Source organism: Hermetia illucens, chromosome 3 (assembly GCF_905115235.1).
Source record: "Hermetia illucens chromosome 3, iHerIll2.2.curated.20191125, whole genome shotgun sequence".
In the NCBI taxonomy this organism is placed as follows: Eukaryota; Metazoa; Arthropoda; class Insecta; order Diptera; family Stratiomyidae; genus Hermetia; species Hermetia illucens.
The window spans coordinates 114,145,788-114,165,313 of NC_051851.1; the positions used below are offsets into that span (position 1 = coordinate 114,145,788).

General features: G+C 42.4%; 1 protein-coding gene across 1 annotated transcript in view; it reads right to left on the reverse strand.

Moving 5' to 3' along the window:
- Nucleotides 1-2,089: 2,089 nt before the first annotated feature.
- Nucleotides 2,090-19,526, reverse strand: part of LOC119651574 (toll-like receptor Tollo) — a 141,880-nt gene continuing 124,443 nt past the window's right edge. Inside the window, exon 6 of the mRNA XM_038055210.1 lies at nt 2,090-2,334. Coding sequence (XP_037911138.1) covers nt 2,146-2,334 — 189 coding nt within the window. The 3' untranslated portion in view covers nt 2,090-2,145. The remainder of the gene's footprint in view (nt 2,335-19,526) is intronic.

A 19,526-nucleotide genomic window follows, 5' to 3' on the forward strand; every position in this document is an offset into this window, starting at 1 on the left:
CAGAAAAGGGTCGTTGAAATTACAGGCTGATCCCTTCCATCGGGGAGTGGCTGGAGAAAAAGCATGTTCAGGATACCGTCAATACATGTATAGGTTTAAATTGGACACCTCAACTGATTGTCCAAATTGCGATGGGGTCCCAGAGGACTGAGAGCCGTAATCTTCCGATGTCCGAGGTTATTGCTAGGATTATTGGGATGCGATTAATTCCGTGATCGTGGCAATCCAAGATAAACTGCGACAAGCGGAATGCAGTAACTTTGAGCGAAATTGATAATTGTGGACTGCTATAACGTTGATGCTAATCACATCCTCAATCAATGTTTCCTCTGCCTCAGATTTGCATAAGGTGTGGCTTTTGGGGTTTGGATGGAAATGCATCAGTTTCTCAACTATGTTTACAGCCAGGTTTCACGTGCACTTGACTTCGTTGTTCAAACTTTGGGTTACTCAAACCTTCTTCCGAAAGCAGGTGTTTCAGAGCCCCGATCCCAACGTACTTTGTAGGATAAAGTTTCCTATCCTTTCCTAAGTAGCATACTAAGTCATTACGAGTTTTACAAATTCTCCAAATTTCAAGCAGAAAGGCAAGTAGACAGGAGTACGAGCTGAAAACCACGACGATATTATGCTTTCCCAAGGAGTTAATGGGTCAATAAATACCATCTTATCCAGATTTGGACAACTTTACTGAATCAATCCCATTTCTTGCATGTAACACCAAAGTACTGCTTTGAACGTTATTTAACTTCGCAAGGTTTCCCTTTTATATAAATGTTAGGAAATAATCTGCTCTTCCCGTTTTCATCATGGAAATTAATAGTAATGCCTTGGGAATTACCTGAGAGTTCAAGTTAATTAGTTAATAGAAAAAATATATATTGCCAAGGAGCCTTATGTATAGACGAATACAATAAGGATATGTGCACCCGCATAAACACGCATGTTGGCCCTAGGATGTAATAAAGAATATGCTTGCGGCGCAGGATGTGGTATTTTCCATTGGGAACACTTAACTCACGTATAATTTTCTCATTTTACGCTTCAATACAGAACTAATTTTAATTTTATCATTTTCGATCCCAACCGAGCCCGTTCGGTTGACTTCTTTCGAGAGGAAAGGAATCTCTAAGACATAATAATAAACTCCTTATTTTGGTACGATATTTTTATTAAAAGGTATCAGTGTTAACATTTTCTGTTATTCTCTTACTTTTACGGCTAAATTAGTGCCTACTAACATTATTCTTTATTCGTACTATCCTCGCTAATTTAAATTATACTTCCTAAAGTTATTTACCTACAAAATCACAATCTGAGACGTGAGGAGTTTTTAGTGTAAATTTTTTCTTTGATCTTAATCACATACTACGCTTATATCACGATTGTCTTTTTATTAATACATTACTTCCTAGAAAATAAATGTTAAAAACCGATTTTTCCGTATGAATATCAAAGAAAAAATTAGGTAACTAAGTTCTCTACTCGGTAAGGTTTCTAAGTGATGCTCTACATAAATTCTATGGATGATATGTATTAAAAAGTTGATCGTATTATTTTTTTAATTAGATGAAATAATTGAGCAGGTGGAATTGATATTCTCTATGTTGTTAGCTGGGTGACAGTAGTTAAAAATTCAAAAAACCTTGCCAAGTTCAGTTTCATCTCAGAAAAATTGAGTTTCAATGTTTGTTGCCACTTGAAAAGCCAAATGGTAACTTGCTACAAAGTGTGAATTATATTCAGTAATACTTCGCATTAATTTCGTTTGGTTTGAACTACATGAAATCTATTCGAAAAAATATTAATTATAAAAATGATAAATACCTCTGGCATTCTTAACAAGAGTTCGTATCTAATTACGAGTAAAAAAATCTTTTCAATGCATCAATTGGTTTTCAAGTATGGTGCAATTAGTAATAAAACTATTTTTCTAATAGTAACTATAGCAGTTAGTATCTATTTGCTCATAAGTATAAAATTTTCTACTGATATTTTCGGATTTCGTTCGTAAAGTTCTCTTGTCACATTACAAATGCGCTAAAATCGTCACAGGGCAATTTGGGGTAAATTGCATTTAAATCACCTCGGCATTAAAAAATTTGCTTTCCGTGGGTCCTCGATGTAACAATATGAAGTTTCAGTTTAAGCAAATTGTAGGAATGCCACAAAAACTGGCAAAATAAACGTCAGAACAGTGGACGCCCGTTTGAGCCGTGTATACGCGGAACTGCTCAAGGCGCTTGCATGGCATAACAGATCTTGGGGAAACAATTCCAAGAAAGATAACTTTCTACCCGTTCCAGGATCGTTACATGTGTTCCGTCGGGCTCTCTGAAATGAAAAAAAGGGTTCGGACTTTGTGTAAAACTTTTTTTAATATTATTAGTTATTGTTAAAAGAAATATACTGAAAGCTTTATTTTTCAATTTACTTCAAGTATAGTATATATGTAATTTAGTAAATAATGGAGTTAGAGCAAGGAACAAGCAAGAAGTATAAAGGATAAAGTATAACCTCCTTACGCCTTCCTCGGTTGAGTTCTTCATTGGTAATCTTGACTCCAATGTGGGACCTGGTCCTAACCGACTTCTTAACCTCTTCCCTCTTAACGGTAAACACCACATCTTTCTCCCTGTATAATCTTAAACAAAAGCATCCAAGGATGCTACTTCGCCTATTTGTGAAAAGAGGCGCTTTTCCCTTCTCTAGGTGGGAACTAACATCCCATTTCTCTTCCCTTCTTTTGCTCCGAAATCCTCGAGAGCTACGTCCTCGACTGGTTGAACACATACCTCAGTCACCTCATTATCAAAGAGCAGTATGGTTTCGAGAAACATGAATCGACTATATCAAATCTTCTGGTTTTACCAACTTTACCAAATTCTCTCTACTTTTGTTCCACCCTTCCTGTCGCCTCAATCATCTCTTGGTTTTCGTCAGCGCATACCGTTACTGCAGAGTTTCTCTTCATCGTTACTCATCCCCTTCCTTCTCTCCTTCTTCTGGTGTTCCTCAAGGCTCTATTCTTGGCCTCCTATTTTTCCACTGGACTGTGTAGCAACCCAACCTTGATACTTTGGTCAGCAAATGCCACTGAATATGCTATTCGCTCAAATCTTTCTTATCATCCTTTTCCTGTTCTCTTGGTGGATGACGCCTTTCACTACTGACCTGCTTCCTAGATCTGGGTGTAATTTTCGATGACAAACTTCATTTCAATTCACATCGCTAACATCATCAATCGAACTTCCAAAATGCCGGGTTTTATTTTACGTTTCTGCTCTGATTGTACCTGTTTTTGTTTTTGTTTTTAAAATCATTTTTATTTTTAAGAAATAGGTAACAATAGTATATAGATTGGAAAAATGAACAATAAAAAACAATCTTTTAAAATAACAAAAATAACTTAAATCTAATGGCCACTGTGGGCTCTCAAAATTTTTGAATAACGATTTATAGACAGAAAAGAGAAACAGTAAGAAATAAAAATCTAATTTTTCAATAAGTTGTCGGGAAATGGTCAAAAACCTGACAGAATTCACTTGGTCTGATTGTACCTCAATCCAGCTCTCCTTAACACTTTTCAGCTCTCTTATCAGAAACATCATTGAACATTGCTGTGTAGCCTGAAACTTTACAATGTAAATTCACTCAGACCTTCTTTTTCTGAAAGAACCTTCCCCGTGTCTATTATCCATCATGACTCCGCACCCACAATCTTCCCTGCCTGCAACAATGCTGCATTTTCCTTGATATGTGTACCCTTTTCAAGTCTTATAATTGCCTGCTCTGCCTACTCTGATATTATTTTCTGTTCGCCTCTTGTAGTATACGTAGAGCGGACATTTTTGAAGTCCTTTTCACGGAGCTAGTTTCACTGCTTGGTAATATGACATGGCAAATTTTTCACTTTATCCCAACTCTCCTTATTTTTGTGGGAATAACAGTTTATTTCACCGCGACCATTTCTGATTAGTAGAAATATTTTTATAAAATTGCAAACATCGTTTCCGTCATGTGGGGCATCAAATGAACATTCTCGATACGTACTTTTTGAAGCCGGTCTTAGTTTTAAGATTTGTTAGAAAGGCGGGGAATGGGAGGGGTGGAAATTGATGATTTCTTTAACGGACCCATTATCAGAAACTACCCAACCACAAAATCTGAAAAAAATCATGAAGCTGCATTTGTATGGTGTCCAGTCCTCAAAATACCCTCCATATCGATATCTGCTCAAATTAAGTTAATAATAGTATATTACCATATTTTTTTGGAAAATTGAGTAAAACTCCCCTTAAGTTTATTCCAAAGTTATAAAAGTTGGTGGTAGTATAAAATATAATATGAAGTATATTTTCCCCAAGTTTGATCAAAATCATACTATTAGTAACGAAGTAACATTTGTTCAAAGTTGTCTTTACCGTATAAATATATAACGGGCTACGTACAAATGGGATAGTTCTACATTCAAATATGCTCACAGGAGAAGCAAACAAAACCTTCCCTTTCCCGACTTTCTGTTCTGTATATACGAGTATTTCGCTAGGCGGGGAGTATACCTTGCACCGAGGATATTGTATTTCCTTTCGCTAGAGGCACCGAAAATACACAAGCGGTAAATAGCGTCATAGCACGAATTTTAAAGTATTTTCCTATCACTTAAAACCATGTCCATAATTTCAGGAGTGGTGATTAGTTTTTGGAATACTTCTTTCAGAGCAACCTGCATAAAAGCACTCTGTGGTGGGGACTAGTTAGAAATAGGTATTATTTAAGGACTTCCCTTAACGGATCGTCATCCGGTATACAAAAGGATTATCGTCCTATCTACTACTCATCAAGACTGTTGGAATGTGGTCATCAGTTGCACCATCTTTTTATCGACTTTAAAGCCGCCTATGACAGAATAGCCAGGATAAAACTGTACAAGGCCATGAGAGAATTCGGTATCCCGGCGAAATTGATAAGATTGACTAGGCTGATCCTGACCAATGTGCGAGGGCAGCTAAAAGCAGATCGAGCAAGCGCCGTGAGATCTCGGGCTGCATATTAATGAAGGCAAGAAGAAGTACATGGTGGCAATGTCAGCGCCAAAAACAAAGGAACCAACATCATCAAATCATACTGGTCAAACGAAAACGATAAAAATAGGAGACTACAACTTTGAGACCGTTGAAAATTTCTCCTATCTAAGGTCACAACCGATAGCAGCTATGATGATAAAATCCGCGCACCGTTTTTGGCTGCCAACAGAGCCTATTTCAGCTTACAAAAATTAATCTTGCCAGTCCTTATGCATTCCTCGGAGACTCGGGTTATTAGCAAAACAAAAAAAGACGCGAACTCTTGGCCGCGTTGGACAAAAGAATACTCTGAAAATTTTTTGAACCCATATATGAGGATGGACGATTCCGTAGTCTATATAACGGCGAAATCTATGGGCGATACCATGACCGTCAAGTTATGGATAAAATCCGGCTCAATAGGTTGCGGTGGGCGGGTCACTTAATCCGTATGGATGAGAATGATCCAGCCCGGAGAGTCTATAAGGGCAATATCTATGGTAGGAAAAGAAGACGAGGCAGACCCTGCCTAAGATGGAGCGATGGCGTGGGCCAGGACGCCAGACAGCTTTTAGGAATACCGAATTCGTGGACCTCGGCGCAAAATCGTGGTGTCTGGATTTCCTTACTAAGGCAGGCCTAGACCAGGGGTACCAGTTGTAGCGCCGTTGATGATGATGATGATACTATTCACCTAAAAAGATCCGTCTCTGATATAAGGGGGCCAAAACAAATTTCTTTGGATCACAAGGCCATTCCTAACCAAATTTCGCTTCAAAGCATATCTCTGTCTGAAAAGATATACATATACACATTCTCAGAAATCACTTTTGAAAGCGGAACTACTGTATCTCCACAAGCATGATCAAAATTATTAAGTCTTATTCACTACATTGATTTTTTCATCCTGCCATTCATTATGGCTACTATTATTATGTAACAGTTTAGCATTGTGAAGCCAAGAATCGTTGGCCGCCAGTTCAACTTTCTTCTTATTGTTACCACACCAAGGTATCCGTTGGTAGCTCGGACCGTCTAGATTGGATTTGCCTCTCGTACATAGGTTTGATCCATTCTTTGGACCTCGTCATTTCAAAGCCAAGTATCAAAGCCAGTCAAGTTGAAAAGTGACTTATCAGCTCTCTCAGCCAGCTTCTTTCGGCGAAATTCTTATTCAAGTTGGAGAAGTTGAATGTCCTGGTGATGCCTGATACTATCATACACAATTTTCAGTAACTAAAGCTCACGGCCACGGTCCCTATCCGAGATGTCGTTGGCTCGGTAACAATAGAGTTTCGAAATTTGTAGCTTAATCTTTTGGGTACAGAGAGTATAGGGCATCCGCCCACTCTCGTTTGCTATTTTTGTTCGTTACTATCACACTTAAGGCACTGGGAGGCACCCCGGTGGTGGTAGTGCCGCAGCTGACACCGTCGTAAATTCAGTGATGAATCTGATAACGACGGCGTGTGAGGCTTCCATGCCCCGGAGAGGCCCCAGGCGCGACAAGCCTTCTATGTACTGGTGGACGACAGAAATTGCCGACCTACGGAAGGAGTGTCATAAGCTCCGCCGTTTGGCACAACGTTTGTACGCCAACGAGGAGGCATCTCCCATAAAGGCACAATATAGATCTAACTAGAAACTCCGCATCGCTTTGAATAAAATCAAAGCTCGCGGCTGGCAGAATCTTGTTAATGAGGTGAATGAGGACCCTTGGGGACTTGGCTATAAGCTTGTCACTCGAAAAATCGGGGCTCTGCGGAAGCCCTGCATAGTGAGCACCGACCAGATGGACCGCATTGTGCGAGCATTGTTCCCCAGACACCCTGTACGGGTTGATGTGAATAGCGCGGAAAGCGTCGTGGATTGCCCCCTTTTCACAATGAGAGAGCTCGAAGAAGCGGTTCTCACTATGAAAAACAGGAAGGCGCCAGGTCCTGATGGCATCCCGGTGGAAGTTTACAAACTGGTGTTCCGCCAACGGCCAGAATTGCTGCTCGAAGCGTTCAACGCGTGCTTGAAGGAGGGCATTTTTCCTTGTCGCTGGAAAGTGGTCAGACTCGCGTTGATCAGTAAGGGTAAAGGAGACCCGGAGCTCCCGTCTGCATACCGACCGCTGTGTATGCTTAACACGGCCGGAAAGTGCTCGAGGAGCTCATCAGGGGTAGACTCGTTGAAGCGATCCGTGCTGCCGGGGACTTATCCGCAAGGCAGTTCGGGTTTAGAACAAGGAAATCTACAGTGGATGCTGTTATGGAGGTCGTAAATGCGTTTAATCGAGCCGGGGCGCACAGCCGCCGATCTCGACGGATAGTGCTCCTCATAACGCTTGATGTCAAAATTGCCTTCAATTCCGTAAGATGGACAGATATGCTTGGCACACTAGAGAACTCTTTTCACGTGCCAACCTATCTCTTGCGGATATTGAGGGATTATCTGAAGGACCGCTCCCTGCTCTATGAGACGCTAGAGGGCCAGAGGAGGCTGGAAATCACGGGAGTAGCACAGGGATCCATCCTAGGGCCGGACCTCTGGAACGCTTCCTACGATAGTCTGCTGAGACTCGATATGCCTGAAGAGTCGCGCCTGGTCGGTTATGCAGACGACGTTGCGGCACTTGTTGCCGGACGCACTGTTGAACAGGCGCAAAGCAGACTTGGCATATTGATGCGACGGGTAAGCGGATGGATGACTGCTCACGGTTTCAACCTTTCGCTGGAGAAAACCGAAGTAGTCATCCTGACCAGAAGGAGAATCCCGACCTTGCTTCCCATATCGATCGGCGAGTTGACTATAGAGTCAAAACCAGCGGTTAAATACCTTGGTTTAATGCTCGACTCGAAGATGAGCTTCTTCGAGCAAATCAAAGCAGCAGCGGACAGGGCTGCAGCAGGAGTCGCGGCCTTAAGTCGGCTAATGGCGAATGTCGGGGATCCCATATCAACTAGGAGACGTTTCCTCATGGGAGCAACGCAGTCGGTTCTTCTCTATGGTGGAGAGTTATGGGCTGATGCCCTTGACAAGGAGGTGCATCGTAAACGCCTCGCTCAAGTGCAGAGGTGGGGAGCTTTGCTAGTGGTATCTGCTTATCGCACCGTCTCCGAATCGGCGGTGATGGTGATTGCGGGAGTGATCCCCGTTGCCCTCCTTGCCAATGAGCGCAAAGCTATCTATCGCCGTAAGGGCGAATCTTTATGCTGACACAGGGGAGCTCTCTGCAGATAACATTGTCAGAGGGATGCTGAAGAGCGCTGGCAGCTGGAATCGTATAGCGCATTATGTTCGGGTTCTTCTTACTACGAAGAAGATTGAACTCGACCGGCGGAGGGATCGGACGGTAAGGGGTTCCCTGAACTAACAACAACTCCCTTCTCCCCTCTCCTCCCGTTGGTGAAAGGAATTCCCTGACTTGAAGGCTTCCAAAGCCGCGAGAGCTGGAGGGCTAGCCCGAAGTAAAGTGTCAAACGGTTCCAGGCTAGTTCTCTGATGACAGGGAGGTGATTAGTTGGTAGTCCGCCAGCGTGCTGTTGCGGGAGTCCAACACTCTGTGCGTAAACGCATTCACCTAACCTACTCCCCAAAAAAAAAAATAAAGGCGGCCACCCTCGGTCAGTTGCGCCTGAACAATCTACAGTTCATCCGGCCGCCTGTTGAGCTGAAAACACCAAACATTTACCGGCAAGCCGCAAAATTGAGAAATTTCTGTTGTTTCTCAGCGGTGAAAATGGATATCCAACTCTCACTCACTGCTTAGACGTCTGCGCGGCGATCGTCTACCAGTCGCATTCACACACACACGTACCGGTGGATCCAACTCATGGTTAACTGTGGTGTTTAGGCGTAACTGACAGGCGGGTATGATCGTGGATTTCAGGCATTAAATACTGTGGAATTGGCAAGCTCCTAGCAGCGAAACAAATACAAGACGATCACAAACATCCAAGACGGCTGCCAGCGAGTGTAAAAGGCTAGCGCTCTACCCCCGTAATCATTGCGCTTCTTTCAGCCATCTTTCCTAAACTTCACCTAACAGGGCACATCATGAACAAGCGTCATTTTAGCTACCTGGTTGCCTAAGGGGGCATACATTTTCCGGATAATCTTAAAGGAACAACACTCTAACAAAGCGGACCTTATTAAGATTGCACTAATTTAAGACGCTATTATATATATGTACATATATCTTCTCTGAATTTGCGCCATTTAGAGGAAAGCGGAATTTAGCAGGGATATAATTTTCCGGATTACCTCTGTCAGAACCATACTGAAGAGGGGTGTTTGGCTAAACGTGTTGCAGTTTCTGCTTTATGTGTATTATTATTGCCTGTTTTATGACCTGGAAACCGTAATGTTTCCCAATCCTTAACTGGTAGCCTAGGTTTTTTGCGGTGCTTTGTTATGAGGATCGCTTTCATGGTTACCTTTCCCAATGCCAGTCCAGTGCTCACACACCACCATATGCTGAAGAAATAAGCTTTGGTTTATTTTCAGCTTTTCATTTGTTCGTCTTCTGCCTCATATTGTTACACGGACTTTGTTGAGAATGCAGCTACTATGAAGTTCTATACCGTAAAAGGTATTATTTGGGAGCTTGGTATAGAGTATGGAGCCGGCTTCTATGAATATATGAAACGAATTTTCTATTTGAGTCGGAAATCCTGAATGCCATTTTATGAGGCACTAAAGCGAATAAAGCCGACAAAAAGGAAGGATTTAACGACATTGCAGCTGATAGGGTTCAATACTTCTTCAGTGCGCTCTTCATTTCCAGAAAGCCTTTGATTGCGAGTCAAACGAACTGTGGATTGCAAGAGAGCACAGTCCATTGTTGATGAAACTCAAGCAAACAGGTGAGGAATGAGGGATGTCGTTAATAAAAATAGGAGTAATGAGGCGCTTAGTAGAGAGCCTACAGAGGAGGGAGAGGAAGGATGGGCTGAGCAACCATTGAAAGATACCCTGCCTCATCAGTTAGAAGTGTATATGCGAGGCATTTGACAATTGATAGGGGAAGTGAAAAGCGTTTGGAAAGGAGCAATTTGTTGTCAACCAAATCAAAGGCTTTAGCGAAAAAATGGCGCGTATGTTTAGCGACAAAGTTGGTAAAGTCCAGTAGATGGGATCCAATCCAATGATGTTCCTGAAGCCCCGTTGGTTTTGCGTTAAATGGCTGATTGAAGTCCGGACAGACATCTTTTAAGGACGGTTTTGAGCGAAAGGGAGTGAAGCAGAGCGGTTTTACTTATTACTCTACTAGTAAATATTTAGATTTGAGAAATGTATTGCTTGCAGATACATATATACTGTGAGCGTCAAAAATAAGTAAAAACCCATCTTTTTTGTATTTAAACTTTTATTGCACAATGTTTATTGATAGAAATTAAAATGTTTTATCATAGCTTGAAAGGCTCATATAATAGAAATTTATGTCAGCACAAACACTTAAACAAAACAAAACATTTTCAAAAATAATTCATCTTGTCTTAAAATACTCATGAATTTACGCGTCAAAAGAAAGTATACAGTGGCAACACTTCTCGTTTTGTTTTTAATTATTTCCGGGAATCACACAAATTTCTTTGAAACTGTTTATAAGTGAAGTAAGCAAATATAGTGCACTAATATTTTTCGTAGATTTTCTTTGTTTTTGTTTGAATAAGTGCAAAAGTATAACATTTAAGATAATGGGTAAGCAAACCACAAACGAAACACGAAAAATAATTTTAGATTTACATAAAGAAAAGAAATCTTTGCGTGAAATTGGAAAAATCGTTAGAAGGAATCATTGTACGATAAAAAAAATTATAGATAAATATACGACTCGTCATACTATTGAAAATTTGCCGCGGTCTGGGCGACCTAAGAAGCTTACTGACTCCGAAGTGCGGACAATTGTACGAGAAGTAAGGAATAATCCAGTTTCAAGTGCAGTAAACATATCAAAGAAAATAGCTGAGACTTCAGGCAAATCAGTGAGTGCAAGCACAATTCGAAGAGCGCTCCACAAAAATAGTCTACATGGCAGAGTGGCACGTAAGAAACCCTATATTTCTAAAGCGAATCAAAAGAAGAGTATAAAATTCACCAGAAAGTACCAAAATGAGGCTCCAAACTTTTGGGAAAACATTTTATACTCCGATGAGAGTAAATTTGAAATATTTGGGGCGAAAAAGCCACCAAAAATATGGCGAGCGAAAAATGAAGCATTTCTCGACAAGTGCGTCACAAGCACCATAAAGCACGGTGGAGGCTCAGTTATGGTCTGGGGATGTATGGCGGCATCCGGAGTTGGAAATCTAGTTTTCATCGAGTCTAAAATGACTAAAATAGACTATTTAAATATACTGAGGGACAATATCACTCCTAGTGCTGACAAATTGGGGCTGTCGGGAAACTGGATCTTTCAGCACGATAACGATCCGAAACATACGTCCCACACTGTTAAGGAATGGTTGTTATACCGAAGCCAAAAACCCTTGATCACCCACCGCAGTCCCCAGACCTTAATCCTATCGAACATTTGTGGGAGCACCTTGACAGAAAAATCAGACAAAGAAGCATTTCCAACAAGGACGACCTAAAAAGGGCTTTAATCGAAGAATGGAACAACATTTCTCCAGATATTACAAAAAATCTTGTCAAATCAAGCTGTTCTAAAGTCACATGGAAAACAAACTAAATATTAAAAATTATTTCTAATTAATTATTGGATATTATTTCTTAGAGAAGTAAATTCTGTATACTTTCTTTTAACGCGTAAAATCAGCAGTATTTTGAAGCATTAATAATTTTTTGAAACGGTATTTTGTTTTGTTTAACTTTTTTTTCAGATTTAAACTTCTATTATATAATACTTTTAACCGGTGATGAAGCATGTTAATTTTTATCAGTAACTGCTATGAAATTAAAGCTTAAATACGAAAAAATTAAGTGTTTACTTATTTTTGATGCTCACAGTATATGTGCATACCTGCCTCTTGGACAGATATATATGGTTCCTACCCTTCTTACCCCTTAGTGGTGTCACTTCTTATCTACTGTTCTGCGTCAAGTGCTCTTGGGGTGACCCACTCGTTGGCCATTTTGTGAGTGAGGGTGTCACTGCGTCGCTTAACCAGCAATGCAATTAAGGAGGGGCGACTTAATGTGAGACTTATCCACTACCACTTCCGATCACATCGTTCACGGATGATAGGCCTGTGCACCGACCACCGACCATATTTTGAAATAGTATCAGGCCAGTGTGCTGATGATAGTCACGGACAAGTGTTGACGAACGCTTGGACCTTTTGGGTAATGGTGGTGGTTACTATGCATGTGCTACTCCCATATAGCAACACAGAAAGAACACTAGCACAGAATAGTCTCAACTTCATCTTGGTGTTGAGATAACTAATACTTCGAGATTTTAGACAAGGAAGCGAAAACAGATCTAGCGCTGTTAATGCGTGCAAAATTCAGTTCAGTATCACCGTCGGCAGAAACCATGCTTTCTAGAAATACAAATTAATGGAAGCCTTCGATGCTCAGCTTATTATTGTAGATAGGGAAAGTGCGGCAGTCAGACTGGGAACTTTGTTTTGATGGTGCTTATCTTCAGTCCAATTCTACTTGCCAATCTCTACAAAGCCAGAGTCATTTGACTAAGGCATAGATGCGATTAGCGTAGTCGATGTGTTTGTGGAAAGACCTCATCGTCTATTTAAAGCAGCATGAAGAATGTCAACGAAAACAAGACTAAATAATATCGGTGGTAAGATGCAACCCTGGTATACTCCGTATAGTAGTATTATTAGTATCTCTGGAATACCTCTCATGCGTAGAGCACCGCAGATATTCCCCCTGTTTATACTGTCAAAATCTGTTTCGAAATCGGCGAAGAACAGAGATCCCTAGGGTGTTGATACGGTCAATGCAGGAGGATCGGGAGTGGAAACCAGCTTGCTCTTTGTCTATCAAGCTCTCGAGATGTTCTTTGGTGCGTTCTAGGATTATTTTAGCTATTATCTTTGGAGCGGCAAATGTCACACTCAAAACGGGTGCCCTTCTTTTGAACCTTAACGACCATCCTTTTCTTCCACTTATTGGGAAAGGTTTCGGATTTTCAGAAATTCCGTACGAGTGGAAGTAGCAGATGTAACGAGACTACTTTAGCATCGATGAATAACTCTGCGAGGAGATCGTCAAGCCTAGCGGCTTTACTCCGTTTAACTGCATTAGTAGCCGATATGACTTCTCTTCTGCTTGGAGCAACAGTCTATATCCGCATGTTTAGGTGACTCGCTGTTTCATCCACAAGAGACGGAACTTCATTGGATGTAATATGTTTAAGAACCGTGGTGAAGTGTTTCTTCCACCTCTTCAGCTGCTTGTCATCGTAGATGAGAAGTGGACCGGTAATACTGTACATAGGACTATCGAAGGGTCTGGCACCACATTGCATGTTCTTTCGTGATGCGGTATACACAGTTCTGTGGCATCTTCCGTTTTCCTGACCAGTGCAATAATTAATTTCTTTTTATCATATCGCACATAACCTCCCGGAATTTCGCAGGGTAATGGAGTTTGAGCGCGTCATGTCCGTCAAAGAAAAAAGAAAAATGAGGAAAAATACAAATAGGCTGCAATATCGATGAACCAAGTACACGAAAAAAATCATACGAAAAAGGCCGCTTTTTGTGGGGGAAAAGTGGAACATTTCATTTCATTCACGGGTCCATAGGTGGGCCATTTACATAGAAAATGCCCAATCGACTTTACTTCCTTATTACAGCAGGGAATAATTCCTTATCTGAACTTGTGTCCAATTAGCGAATTGTAGCCTGGCAGAATGCCTGCAAGTCTTCCTGTTTTTCGACAAGATAAATTTTGTGGTATGCATGTTAGATTCTGACAGGTAAAGTCTGGTGTGCCACCTCTCATTATGGGAAGCTTTCTTCCAGTTTATGAAGACAGCCTTAGCCAGTGCAACTGATACTGCAATTGCTGGTTTCGGTCAATAGGGGACATTGGCATCTAATCCACTGTATTGAATCTAGAGATAGAGTTCAAGCGGTTTCTGCATTTCTGAACGATTTTCGAGGTGATCAAAGGGCTGCTCTATAATGCCAATTAAAATTTGAATTATATTTTTCATTTTTATTAATTAAATTGACATAATACTACAGAATTAATAAATTAGTTTATTCTTCTTTTAGAGTACAATTATTTTATGTAGGTTATTAATTTTATTCTCTTTTTTTTTTCTGTGATGACTCACGGAAGACTGAACTGTTAGTTCCCACGCCGACCGTTGTTGTCAAACTGTTACCAGCAGGTAGGCGAGCTATTCAGACGGGTGAGTTTGGAGTCATGGTGAGCTGCACTTCTTTGGTGTGGAGCTCGGGTGAATCTCCGCCAAGCGGCTCCACACTAAAGCGCGTCCACAACGCAACACCCTCTGCATTGAGGGCCTGGCTATCACTGCAGAGTGTGATGAGCGTATCATCCAAGCCCTCGTCAATTAGCCAATTTGCCGCCTTTAGGATCGCATACACTTCAGCTTGAAAACCCATTGCATATTGTCCCAAAGGAAAAGCATATTTCTACTTTTCATTCTGTCTTTGAGAATAGCCGCAATGTCCTCATCTATGATAGATGTGATCTCATCCAGCAGAGCATTCATCTGTTTTTCACTTAATACTTTTCGGTGTCCGGTTGGCATAGATTCGATCACATGAACTGGCATCAAGTCAGTTTCGTTCACGTTCCCGCTACCCTTTCTTCCAGTTAGGTATGAGAAGTTACTAGGTGGTAGGATTCACTCTGTAGTCCCGTCACCAGTGCGCGCCTCCATACGGGGGTTCCGCCACTGTATGCATTTTCTTCCGCGCACAGGTAACGTGTGGGCAAGCACACCGAAGATGATGGAATTTGCTTTATCTTGTGTAAGTCGAAGACCATCAGTGTTCTATGCTCTCAAAATGGAGATCATCATCATCTTCAGTTTCCTGATATGATTGAATTTCAATATATATAGGAGAAGTTGGAACACCATATGGTGACTGTCTCTAAGCACTTTCGGACTTTTTTGGTTTAGTTCAAATACTAAGCTGAAATCCTCCGCGTCTGTAGATTTGTCCTTCCTGGCATTTATGAACTTTACCCACCAGTGTTTGAAGCCCGTGCCCGGGGTCTGTTCACTCAACATGTGCATGATGTTCCCTGCCTTCCTTCGAGGGCCAAGCAACGAACATCCGATATGTTCTGTTCGGACTAGCTCAGCGTTTAGAATAGTGAACTTGGGGCGACCGCCTAACTCACAGCGGGGATTACCTGCTGGAACTGCTTTAAGGCAGCTTAATCAGTGCACTCCAAATGGAGGAGCTCATCGCAAAATTCTTCACTGTTAAACCTTGGCTTCGTTCTAGGCTCCAGCATTTTTGTCCACAGGCATTCCTGGAGGATGGTTAATTGTCCCGCTGATATTTTGCCATCCTCGGAGGCAATTGTCATGGCAGCGGTTAGAAATGAGGCTGCGGGTGGCGCATACGCCCTGTTCCTTCCCGCCTTCGTGTCCGCATCCCTATGAGAGGGACTAGCTTTGTTAAGATATCTCTCTCTGATTTGACGCGTCCTGGTGAGGAGCACAGTAAAGCGTTGCCCACCACAGATGTATAGGTATTACGTTTCTTTCGCGCAATATCGCTGACAGCGGAGTCTGGTGCTCCAGTGTCTACCTTATCGGGGTTACCAGTTTATCCCCACCTTCTGGGTACTGACGATTTGCGATGAAATTTCGGGATTACCAATTGTCGGGAGTGCAAAATTAAGAAAATTAACTCTTGGGACCGGCAAATTTATACGAATTAGCCGGAAATACGAATAATCGATGTACGAATTATTGAGATTCCGCTATGCTATTAACATAGTATGCTGGTCCCAAGCCCAGGTAAAGGAGGAGGGTTTGAGGCAACGTACTCTGTACTATCCTCAGTAAAACAAAAATAAAATGCTGAGATCAGGGAAAGAGATAAATAGAGTATAGTTGGAGTTATTCTACTATGCTAAATCCTACCTGATCTCTCTTGGTGGCAGACCCCGCGACAGGTCGACCAAGAAAATGCATACAATGTCGTTAGAAACATGATGATCGGATTAAGTCACAGGCCTCGGAGAAATGCTAGGGCGTCCACCTCAGTCGACGCGGTAGGACGGGCCCCGGTCCTGTCGAGAAATGGGCATGGGTTCTTGACGCATGGACGGCGTCAGGACGTAAGCAAGTTAGTCCGCACACAACGAACAAAACAAGTATGTGTCTGCTCGCTAAATGTTGGTACCCTAACTGGAAACACCGAGGAACTCGCAAGAGCCCTTCGGAAAAGGTGCATTGACATCTGCGCTCTGCAAGAAACCCGATGGTCTGGTTCCAAAAGCTGCGACATTGAACGCGAACGCGGTAAAAATGGCTACAAACTTCTCTATTTTGGTAACCCACACACTCAATATGGTGTTGGCATTGCCATCTCAGAGGGTTTCCGTGATGCCATTAAAGAAGTCGAACGATTTGATGATCGGCTGATGAAGCTCACCATTATATCAGCTGATCGCACTATTCACTTCTTTACCGCGTATGCACCACAGATAGGCCGACCTTATGCCGAGAAAGATGCCTTCTGGCAACTTCTCGATGAAAAGACTTGCACGTGCCTGCTGACGATTACATAATCATTGCCGGCGACCTTAATGGTCATGTGGGTGAAAAGGCAGACGGTAACAGGTGCCATGGGGGAAAGGGGTTCGGAGCGCGCAATGAAGGAGGCGAGCGTATAATCGATTTTGCGGACACCCATGACCTTGTACTTATGAATACATGGTTCATCAAACGATTGTGTCATCTTCCCACATTTTATAGTGGGAACAATACAACGCAAATCGACTATATTCTCATAAGACGCCAACATTTTACCACTATCACTGATTGCAAAGTCGTTCCCTATGAGACCATCGCACCTCAACATCGGCCGTTGATTGCTGTCCTGAGAATTAAGCCACCGATAAAACAGCGTGAGGAACGCACTGGCTCGCCGCGCATTAAATGGTGGCGATTTGGTGAGAAGAAAGAAGAAACGGTCTCACTCATACGATTGCCAACCATTACGAATGTGGAAGAATCATGGAACCAAATGAAAGATACGATCCACAAAGCGGCCTCTGCAACCCTCGGGGTCACCAAGCCGGGTAAGCGGTACATCAACCGAGATACTTGGCTTTGGAATGATGATGTTGAAATGAAGGTCCGTGAAAAGAAACGCCTCTACCACAAATTTCTCGACGATAAAACGCCTGCTAATTGGCAAATTTATAAGAATGCCAACCGGGATGCAAAGAAAGCGGTCGCTGTCACCCGAGCGAACCATTCAAAAATCTTTACGATAAACTGGACACTCGGGATGGCGAGAGAGATCTGTATCGACTTGCTAAAAGCCGTGATGAACGCACACAGGATATCGAACACTTCTGTTGTGTTAATGACAAGAACGGTACTTTGCTTACCAACCGTCGAGCCGCAACGGATAGATGGCGAGAATACTTCGAGCAGATTTCAACTGAAGAATTTGCTCATCCTCCACTTCCACAATCATTGCCGACATTTGGAGCAGTTCCACCAGTCAGCGCAACTGAAGTCGAGGAGGCAATAAAACAAATGAAATCGGGGAAAGCAACAGGACCTGACGACATCGCATCTGAGCTCTGGAAAGCGAAGAGCTGGGACCCAACACTGTGGCTCAGTGAATTCTTTAACCGGGTTATTCAGGAAGGAAGATCACCATCTGACTGGCAAGAAAGTACTACTGTTCCAATATGGAAAAAAAAGGTAGTCCAGCAGAATGTTCAAATTACCATCCGATCCGGTTACTTTCCCATACCATGAAGATTTTTGAACGCATTCTTGACAACCGTATTCGCGAAATCGTTGAAATAACCGTGAATCAAGCCGGATTTGTCAAGAACTGCGGAACTACTGACGCAATACACGCTGCGCGGTTACTCATGGAGAAACACCATGAGAAGCATCGCCCTCTTTACATTGCCTTTCAGGATCTAGAGAAAGCGTTTGACCGTGTACCACACGAACTCATCTGGTATGCTTTACGACAACACTTCGTGCCAGAAGAACTCGTGCGCTGGGTTCAATTGCTCTACCACGATCCGAAAAGTAAAGTTCGAAGTATGGCGGGTGTATCAAAACCGCTTCGTGTATCTGTTGGAGTTCATCAAGGAAGTGCCCTCTCACCACTCCTCTTTGTCCTTGTTATGGACACCGTCACACGGGATATCCAACGTCCAGCGTCCTACACACTGCTTTATGCAGATGATGTTTTCCTAGCATCTGATAGCAAAAATGATCTTGAGCAACTTGTTCAAAAATGGAATGATCGCCTCATGCAACATGGTCTCAGACTGAATTTAAACAAAACTGAATTTTTGACGACCGATCCCCATGAAACAGGCACAATCACTGTCAGCGGCAGTGATCTGCCCAGAACTGAGCGATTTAAATACCTCGGGTCAACGCTATCAGCCAATGGAGAGCTGCGTTATGAAATTGCTTCACGCATTAACGCAACCTGCATGAAGTGGCGTTCCGCGATCGTTATGGGGTTGCACCGATCGTGGAAAAGTTGCGAGAGAGGCGTCTTCGATGGTATGGTCACGCAATTCGTGCAAACGAGAATTCACTTGCAAAGATTGGTCTGAACATCGAAGTCGATGGTAAACGACCAAAAGGCAGACCTAAGCAACGGTGGCTTGATACGCTGGATGGGGATTTGAAAGCCTCGAGATTGCACCCAGATCAGGCATTCGATAGAGACACATGGCGAAGCCGATCACGACGAGCCGACCCCGCTTGTGAACGGGACAAAGGCTGAAGAAAAAGAAGAAGAAGAATTATTGAGATTCCACTATACATATGCATATAGGTTTCTGTTCATTCCTTTGTGGGGTCAAGGGTGTCCAGACAGTCCCTTCTCGTTTTCTCTATTGATTTATTATTGCTATTCTGATTTTCAATGAGACGGAATAATGAGGAAGAATAAGACTACAATCTAAGTATTCCCCCTTTGTCGGAAAGGAAGATTGCTGCCGAAATGTTAACAGTATTTCGGATAGGCTATGGCGATTCTCGACTAGTTTGGGTGATATGCTTCTGTACTCTAAAAAGTCTAATAGTAGTAGACGAAAATCAGGCATTAGATTGTGTACATTTGCGCATTTTCAATATAGTGGAGAAGGATATTTTCTGTGAGCAACTACGAGTAGTGCGGGCGAGAAAATATTGCGATCGTGATAGGTGATCTGAGTGCCGAGCTGAGCTCTGACAAAAGTTTGGCCGGGCATTTGGTAGGGAGATATGGTTTTGATGATCGTGACAAGAATGGTGAAAAGTTTATAGACTTTTGCCACTATCACCGC